The sequence below is a fragment of the Octodon degus genome, unplaced genomic scaffold (assembly GCF_000260255.1).
Source record: "Octodon degus isolate 3935 unplaced genomic scaffold, OctDeg1.0 scaffold00119, whole genome shotgun sequence".
Classification (NCBI taxonomy): Eukaryota; Metazoa; Chordata; class Mammalia; order Rodentia; family Octodontidae; genus Octodon; species Octodon degus.
In genome coordinates this window covers 1261875-1271269 of record NW_004524695.1, presented here as the reverse complement: position 1 = coordinate 1271269, position 9395 = coordinate 1261875, and the positions used below count along the sequence as shown (strand labels likewise).

Genomic DNA, 9395 nt, shown 5'->3' with positions numbered 1-9395 from the left:
CCTTCTTTCTTCTTCTTCTTCTTCTTCTTCTTCTTCTTCTTCTTCTTCTTCTTCTTCTTCTTCTTCTTCTTCTTCTTCTTCTTCTTCTTCTCCTTCTTCTCCTTCTTCTCCTTCTTCTCCTTCTCCTTCTTCTCCTTCCCCTTCCCCTTCTCCTTCTCCTCATCCTCCTCTTCCTCTTCCTCCTCCTCCTTCTCCCCTCCCCTCTCTTCCTTCATGCCCCTCCCTCCACTTCCTTTCCTTTTTCCTTCTTTCTCTTCCTTTTTTATTTCCTGACATTAGAAATTTTCCCTTTAATCCTGTTTTAAATAAAATAGGGCAAAATTTGAATGAACCGAGCCTGAGTCCAGAGTCTTCTCTGGAACAATGAAAAGTGAAGGATATTAACACGGCGTCATTGTGAGGACCAGGACAGAGAAGCCCAGTTATGCTCTGTAGTATGTGTGCTTGTTTCTCAGGAGTCAACCTGTCTTGTGCTGTGTGGAATCTGTTCCCCTAGAAGTTGCCAGGACCTAGTGAATTACTCTGTTAAAATGGCAGGAGGCTCTGTGAGTACCCAGGCAGGCAGAGTGCTCCAAACACTAGACTGTTTAAGGTGGGAAAAGATGACCATATTTCACACTCTTGCCTGTAACCTGAGCTGTTGGACCAGAAGGCCTGTAACCCCTGAGGTCCATGGTACTTCTCTGTCTACTGTCCAGCACTGACTGTGAGAAGCTGTCAGGATTAACACCCAGTGAGGCAGGTTAGAGGTCCGAAGTGAGTCCTACATGGCTCCCAGAATTCAAGCTATTTTTCCTCTTTTCTGTGTCCCAGCCCCTTTAGCAGCTCCTCTGAACCACTGTGTGTACTTATTTCTTCCACAAGCATTTCTGTTGCACTTACAATGAATATCTCCCCTACTCCAGATTATAAATGTGGCAAGGTCTTATTTCAAAATGGTTATCTACTTTCTCCTATTTAATAGTAATTCTCCCTTAGGTTACAAAAATAAAATCTGTAGTCTGATTTTGAGATGGGGGAAGATCTCACTCCCCAGCTATGAGCTGGCCCTCTACAGGCCTCCTACTCCACAGCCTGTGTTGGAATTACAGGGAGTTTCCTGAGTTCTTACTTTGTTCCTTTCAAATAGGCTGTTTTCTTTGTGTTTGCCTTCTCTTTCAGGACAAGCTCAGGGAAAAAGACCAGAGAAACTTTCTTTAGCCCTGAGTCTGTGGCTCTCCTCTCTCAGCAGTTTCATTTTTCATTTCTCGGATCTGAAGTCACTGAATGCTTCAGCTCCAGGAAGTGATAGTCTTGGCAGGATTGGCAGCCAGTGGAGGGGGAGGGGTGTTCCTGACGGGCCCTGAACAGAGTGATCAGCATCCTGGAGGCTGAAGGGTGGAGAGGGGTAGTGGGAGACTGAGACTGGTGGGAGTGGAAAGAGTGTTCGCTGACAGCAGGGCCCTGCCGCATTCCTCAGCTGTGAGTTCCTGCTCACAGCTCTCACCCTTTATTAGCTGTCATTTTCAACAGAAAACACGCCACATCTCAGAAAATCCACAATATAAGGTAAGTGAGACAAAGGATGTGGGTCTTAAAGGGGGGAGGCTCTGGTCCCAAGAAGCCCAGTCCCCCTAACACTGGGGGGGGGGGGCGTTTAGTGTACACCGGGTGAAATGGCTGCCAAAGAACAGAAGCCACAGAAGAAATATCTTGTGGCCCTAAGAGGCTGTTCCTGATATAAGAGGAAAAGGTCCTATTTAGTAGCATTAGTTCAAAGCTATTTTTTCATTTTAGGCACAGCCTTTGTAAAAAAGTTTCCCTTCGTTCTGGTGGGAGTGGAGATAAAGATGAAGTGTGATTTGACAGCCTCACTGGAGTCCTCATCGGCCACCTAACTGTGGGGTACCACCAAATATTAAAAGATCATTCTGGTAGTAAGTTACAGTGCTTATTAGAATGGGAAAGAGTTTCTTGCCGCTCTCTGAATTGGGGCTCTTGCTGCAACTTCTGTGAGGAAGTCCACCATGACTCTTCATCTCTCTCAGCACTGGTTCCAGAGAGCGCCCATTACGAAGGGATGCTCTATCTCCTGGCTGTCTTTGTTTGTTTGTTGGCAATGCTTGGATCAAACTCAGGGCTTCATACATGCCATGCAAGCACTCTGCCACTTAGCTACATCCCAGCTCCTCCTTTATTATATTTTTTTATAAGACAAGGTTGTAGCAATCTGCCCAGCATGTCCTTGAACTTGCAATTCCAATGCACCAAGCTCTGCAATGGCTAGAGTAAGAGTTGTGAGCCATCTGTTCTGACCTGGGTGTCATGTAGGCATCAGATGCATGTGATCATAGGCAACTGAAATGTGGCTGGAAAGACTGAGAGAAATGGATTTTCAATTTTATTAAAGATCCATTAAATTACATTTAGATGGCCAATCATGGCAGTGGCTATGTTATCAAACAACACAGATATATACTTGTGTATATTCTACATTCTAACTAGTTTCTTTGCTCTAGGTTGAAGACTTCAAGACCTGTGGAGGCCAGTCATAGGCAAAGGTGAGGTGAATTTCTAGGACTGTCCAAATTTGGGCCACTTCATTTTTATACCTGGAACTTCTTGAGAAAAGCTATGACCTCAACAACAATTACTCAAAAGGTAAAAGAGATTGCCACCTGCTTCATATGCAAGAATGTGATGGTGGACCCAGTAAGCATCAGCTGTGGACACAGCTACTGTAGAAGCTGTCTCATAGGCATCTTTAATTCTGGACTAAGTTATAGTCAATCATCATGGAAGAAGACTCAATTGCCCTGCAATATTTGTAAGGAGCTATATAGTGTGGATACCATCCGGGTCAACAAGCTGCTAGGAAGCCTTGTTGAGCTCATCCAGGAGATAGAAGAGACAGAGGATGAGCTGCTGTGTGAGGCCCATGAAGAGCAGCTTCAGCTCTTTTGTGAAGACGATGGCCAGCTCATCTGCTGGCGCTGTGAGCGGGCACCACAACACCAAGGGCATGCCACGGAGCTGGTGGAGGACGTGTGCCAGGGCTACAAGGTGAGTGTGCAGCCAGACCCAGGCCCTTGGACATATTCAAGGGACAGGACCTGAGTGTCAGTACCAAGTCTCAACCCTAGGTGACAGTGTCACCTGTCATAGGTGAATTTTCTCTTGGGAAGTAGAGGATCAGGGCTGTTGGGGAAAGCCACTGCCCAGGCACTCCTAAAATACAAGGAATATCAAAGTTATAATTCAAATTATACCCTTAAGAAAGATAGCAAGATGACAGTTTCAAACAAAATTCCAGAAGAACAGATAAAATGATAGCTCTATGAGGTGGTGAAAGAAGGAGCTGACTTAGTCCTGCTGCCCTGGGCCAGAAGTCAACTCTTCTGGAGCTGAGGAGCCTGTGCCCAGAGCAGCTCCTGGTTCTCTCCATCAGGGTTCAGACTTGGGTTCCAGGCAGGCTCCTTGAGTTCCTAAGGTCACCTCAGTCCTGAACCCTGCTCAGTGTCTGCTTAGATTTGATGGAGCTGCTAATGTCTGCAATAGGAATGGTCCTGTTTGAGTTACTTTCTCAGCAAGAAGAAGAGTTGTGCAAGGCCATGGCTTGAGTTATAATCTACCCCTGGCTCATGAAGGTAGGAGAATTGGGGGTCATTTATTTAATAGCTTTATGCTCTGATTTTCCCTTCTATGCATAGGGTTGTAAGCTAGGCCTTTCCTTCTCCCTGGAGTTTTAGGACATTGGAATATGGAAAGTTTAGAATGGCATGTGGCACACTTCGTAATAGCCAAGTCTTGGAAACAGCCCAAATGCCCATGAACCAATGAATGGATAAAGGCCTGTTTTTGTTGTTGTTGTTTTTGTTTTTTTAAAAAAATAGAATGGAGTTCTACTCTTCCAAAAGAAGGATTAGCTTGAGGCATTTCTAGCTAAATGGATGCACCCTGACACCATACTCTTAAATGAAATAAATCAGACACATATGTCACTGATACAATGTGACACAGATTGTTTCATTAGTGTAAGAAATTGAAAGTATAAGTAAGTACCCAAAAGAATAGTAGATACTGAGAAATAGGAAGAAAGCGTACAAATGGGAAGGACAACTAGGGAGGATGTAGGGGGAAAAAAAGGGAAGGAAAAAAAAGAAAAATGATAGAAGAAGGAAAAAATGAAAACAAAGTTTTTGTAAATAAGGAGGAAAAAGGGTCAAAAGGAAGGTAGGAGAATGGGGGGTGGTTACCAGGATTGAGTTATTTTGTGTACAGATACAAATTCCCTATGATGAACATGATCATTATTATACTCTTTTGAAATATGTTTTCCCACAATTTAGAAAGGATATTAAAAAATTCTGTTAACTTTTCAATGTTGGTGAGGGGATCTGTATGCCATAATACATACTGCACTTACCAGTCTTCCTAGCAAATGCAAAGACTCAAGAAGTATTCACTGTTGTTTTAGCACATTTGGATGCTGGGATTTTCATTAGATGCCTAATTAAGAATCAAATTGAATAGGCTTTACCCACCCATTTTTTCCTCTAGGAAAAGCTAGAGCAAGCTGCCAGAAATTTGAATCAACTTCAAGAGGAGTGTATGGATCAGATAGAGTGGGTAACAACTCAAATAGATGAATGGAAGGTAAGAATCTGAGTCACTGAATTTGACTATTTTCCATTCTAATGTTTAGGGACAGAAGATGATTGAGATTTTAAAAAAACTGAAAGATTTATTTCTTGTACACCAGACTAGATACTTGGCCTTCATTAAACACTAAGCCCCATTCATCATTCCGCCTACCACCTGGTAGCTGCTACTCTGTTCTCTGTCTCCACAAACTGAACTATTGCAGGTACCTAGTTTAAGGGAGATGCACACCGTATCTGCTTGATTCAGGCTTATTTCCTTCAGTAGAATGTCTCTGAGGTTTAGCCTTGTGGAAAGGTTCAAACTTTTATTGTTTTTAAGGTTTGGTAGTCCTGCTTTCCATCTGTATATAATAGTTTATCTGTCATCTGTACATGGACTTCTGGTTTGATGACACTTTTGCCATACTTTTTAAACTCCAGGACAAGATAGAGATTCAGAAACAAAAAATCAAGTCTGACTTCAAGTGTCTGCAAACTTTTCTACTTGAAGAAGAGAAGTTGTACCTCTGGAGGCTGGAAAAGGAAGAAGAGCAGATGCTGAAGAGACTGCAGGAGAATGAGGCCAAGCTGCGGCAGAAGAGCAAGAAGCTCAAGAGCCACATCCTGAAACTGGAGGAAAAATGTCAGAGCTCAGCCCAGAAGCTGCTGCAGGTGAGGCTGTGGGCTTGGGAAGGAAAGCAGGATTCAGATACTGAGCTGTTAGGAGGAGAGTGGTCAGGAAGCCCAGGAAGATGGCCAGAGCCTGCTCCTGCTCCAACAGGAGCCTTAAGGTGGGAGTTTAGGCACTGTGTGCCCCTCTATAAACCCAGCTAGTTGGAAGGCTCAAGTAGGAGGATTACAAATGTAAGGGCATCCTGTATGATTTAGTGAGATTTGATCTGAAATTAAAATTTATTAAAAGACTAAGGATATGAGTTGAAGGTACAGGGCTGCCTCCCCTGAGCAAGGCCTTCAGTTCAACCTCCAGTGCAACAAAAAAACTGGTACCCTGTGGGTGAATGTGGAGTGGCCAAATGGACACCAAGGTTAACCTTAGCTACGTTTTCCCTTGGCTATGTGTAGTGATCCATATCAGTTTCTTTTCTGAAACTTTTTCAGTTAACAGATGGAGACAGAGGGGCAGCTCAAACAAGGGCCTTTTCTTGAGTCACTATAGGTTCAGCCCTTGCTGGGGAGCAACCATAGGCCTTCTTATGGCAAATCACAGGAGCTGTTCCTTTGTGGCCTCACTAGTGGAATTAATGGTTTTACTTTAGTAGTGAAAGTGGCCTACTGGCTGCTGCAGTCTCAATGGCCCAATCTCAGGAGCTGTGTAGAAAGTCAGAACACATAGCCTTGGTGACCGTAATCCCATGGTGACATGGGTTGATTGCATAGGAGACATAGCTTCACTCTGCAGGACATCAGGTCCCTGAGAGCTGGTCTTGCCAGAGGGATGTGAAACAGATCTCCTTCCTGTGTCCCCAGCAGCCACAGGCTGATGCCACTGTGGCCACTGCTTTTCCTCACAGGTCCCCCAGGGAGATCACAGCCCCCTGCTGAGTGGGCAGAGGTTGGGTGGGAACCTTGCTCCTGATTCTTCACCAGTGCCTCAGGCTTCGCCCCTCCTTCCTTCTTGGGGACCTGTGTCTAGAGACAGCCTCTCCCATGCCACAGCCCATGGAGTACTGAGGTTAACATACTGGCCTTTTGTTTCATTCCTTACAGGATGTGAAAGGCACCTTGAGCAGGTGAGTCCATGTGAACATGGGAAGGGAGGGTCCCGGGGGGCAGAGCTGAATGGAGAGGAGCACTGAGGAGGCTGTGCCTCTGCTTCTTCTAGGACTTGTGCTGTGAAGCTGGAAACTCCCGAGGCCCTTTCCTTGGAGGTTCAGACTGCATGTGATGTTGCTGAGCTTTACTTGGATGTGAAGGCGATGGTAAGACGCCATCAAGGTATGAGAGAGAGTTCGGGGCTCCCTCAGTGCTGTGATGGGAGGGTTCTGAAGCATCACTACCATCCTGGGCAGCCCTGAGCAGGGGGTCATTTTCAGCAGAGCTGCTTCATCTCCGTTTCCTCTGTGCTCCATTTCTAGTCTGTGCTGCATCCGCTCAGCGGAAACCTTCAGTTCCTGATCTCCAATGTGGTGGCCTTGTCACCCCAGTCCTACCTACCACTTAGAGCCCCTCTCTGAGGAATGAGTGCATTCACAGTTCCTACCGCACAAAGTTGTCCTGTGTACACTGTGTCTGACACAGGATGAGGGCCCCAGCTTGGAGTTAGATCTGACTGGTATGTTTCTTGTGGCTATTTCAAATTCTGACAGCAGTGCAGAAAGATAGTGAGCATGATGGGCTATGGTTTAAAACATTTTAAGTAATTCCCTCATACAGTTAAAAGAACATGTCAGAACTGTGACAAAAATAAATTCTAGGGTCTTCTTGCCCCCTTTGCTCCATTTATCAGTGATTGCTAGATTTCTACATTTTTCTCCATAATTACAAAATACAAATTCTGTGAAAATAGAAAGTTTTATTGTGACCATCAATCTCCATAATTAGAACCTGAAGCTACTTGCTGGCTATTTTAGTTATCTGTTGTTACCAACAAATCAGCAAAGTGTAGTGACTTAAAACAATATGGTTATAGGATCCCACAGACTTTGTGAGTCAGGAATCTGACCATAGCATGAGAGCCCTCTGCTTAGGGTCTCAGGAGGCTGCAGTAAAGGTGTGGCCAGGCTGTGTTCTCACCTGGACATTCCTCCAGGGATAGTACCCACCCTTGCTCCCTCGGGTCACTGGAGGGATTTATTCTCCTTGGGTTGTAGGATGTAGGGCCCTGGCTTCTTGCTGCTTGTGGCTGGAGCTGCCTTAGCTCCACGGCCCTCCCTTGGGCTCCTTTCACATGGTTGTCCATGAGACCACATATTTCTGCAGCATGAGCTCAAGGGAAGGTTGCAATAGCTCATATATTGACATAATGAAGGTGGGTAACAAAAACTTGTCAGTTATAGCAATCTGAAAGTGTTGTGATCATAACTGCAGCAGTGAAGACAGTCTTCTTCCGTATCACACCTACTTGTGTAGAAAGTGAGTTCATGTTTTATCAAGCTCTCATGACCACATTCCCTTCCCATTCCTCTTGCCAGTGTTGTGCCAACTGAACACAGTGTATATGTTTGTTCCACGCAGTGACTCTAAATGACGAAGAAATCATCCTGCCGGTTTTTATTTAGAAAAAAGAGAAAATTTCATCTAAGATAAATTTTGTTTTTAGCAACAGAAATATGTTTAGTTCTATTTATGTCCATTTTGCAGTCAGTGTGACTCGGGATCCAGATGCAGCTCATCCTGCCCTAACTCCAGCTGAGGATCAAAAACAAGAGTCTCATGAATGCAGTCAGCAGAATCTCAGCGTTTCTTCCAGGAGGTTTACCGCCCTCCCCCGTGTCCTGGGCTGTGAGGGCTTCAGCTCAGGAAGACACTACTTCGAAGTGGATGTGGGAGAAGAGAAATCTTGGGTTGTGGGAGTTTGTACAGAAGATGTGCTGAGAGGCTTTGGAATGGAGCAGGAGCCCGAGCTTGGGTTCTGGGCCATCAGGCTGTGTACAGAGAGCATCTTTGAAGCCCTGACCTCTCCCCCCAGTACTCTTGAGCTGTGTGAAGAGCACATGGTGGTGGGGGTTGCTCTGGACTATGAGGCTGGAGCTGTGTCCTTTTACAGCATGGCCTCTGGCTCCCACATCTTCACCTTCCCCAAGGCTTCCTTCTCTGGTACTCTGTGGCCTTTTTTTCATGTTTATCAACATTCTGCTTTGTTCCTACCTCCATCTATTGAGTAGGGAAGGAGCAAAAAAGAAAGAAGAAAGAAAGAGAGAGAGAGAGAGAGAGAGAGAGAGAGAGAGAGAGAGAGAGAGAGAGAAGAAAGAAAAAAAGAAAGAAAGAAAGAAAGAAAGAAAGAAAGAAAGAAAGAAAGAAAGAAAGAAAGAAAGAAAGAAAAGTTTCCTTGGCTTGAAAATATGGGAATCTGGTAAGGCTAGTTTTCTTTTCTGCTATTCCTGCACTCTATTAGAATAACGCTAGGGTATTAGCCTATGGAAATAGTCTAACAGATGGCCAGCCTGAGTGAAGGGAAAGCAAGATATTGTGATGGCCAGACTTTGTCCTCTGTACTGCTTTTCATGGGTTCAGGCTTTTATTTTCAGTATGACTGATTGATGAGTTGCCTGACCCTGACACCAAGAGTTCCTACTTCTCCCACTTTGAGCCTTTGGACTCATGTATGGGAGGAGTGAGAGAAAGTTGTGGCCATGTGCCAACTCTATAAAGAACCAGAAAATACAAAATGTGTTATCTTACCCAACCAATGACCCATTGATTTCTAATGATAACTGTACTCTTGGGGGTTTTCCAGACCTAGTGAGCCTACCTGGGAAATCACCAAATGAAGTGTGAGAAAGGCTAAGGTTGGCCTACCATGAGCAGTTTCAAATGGAAACAGGAGGAGGAGTAAAAATTAATTTTCAACAGAGGATTCAGTTCTGGAAAACAGAAAGTAGTTGGTGTGCCGCAAGCTATGCTAAAGGCAGCCATCATGAAATATTGTAGCATCTCAGTAAATAGTTATTTCTGGAATGACTGTGGGCAGTCTTTGTTATGATTATGATACAATCAAATAGAGCTTAGTTCCATACCTGAACTTATTTTGGGAAGTATGTTCCAATAGGTTTTATACAGTCTTTACTGAATGTGCTAATGGCAGGACAATAG

At 44.6% G+C, this 9395-nt stretch overlaps 1 protein-coding gene across 1 annotated transcript; it reads left to right on the top strand.

Moving 5' to 3' along the window:
* Nucleotides 1-1351: 1351 nt before the first annotated feature.
* On the top strand, nt 1352-8499 carry LOC101573651 (E3 ubiquitin-protein ligase TRIM38). Its single transcript, XM_004640167.2, has 7 exons — nt 1352-1548; nt 2499-3042; nt 4540-4635; nt 5064-5294; nt 6351-6373; nt 6466-6578; nt 7944-8499. Exons 2-7 carry the CDS (start codon nt 2614-2616, stop codon nt 8465-8467), a joined length of 1416 nt encoding a protein of 471 aa, XP_004640224.1. The 5' UTR covers nt 1352-1548; nt 2499-2613; the 3' UTR covers nt 8468-8499.
* The last annotated feature ends 896 nt before the right edge of the window (nt 8500-9395 follow it).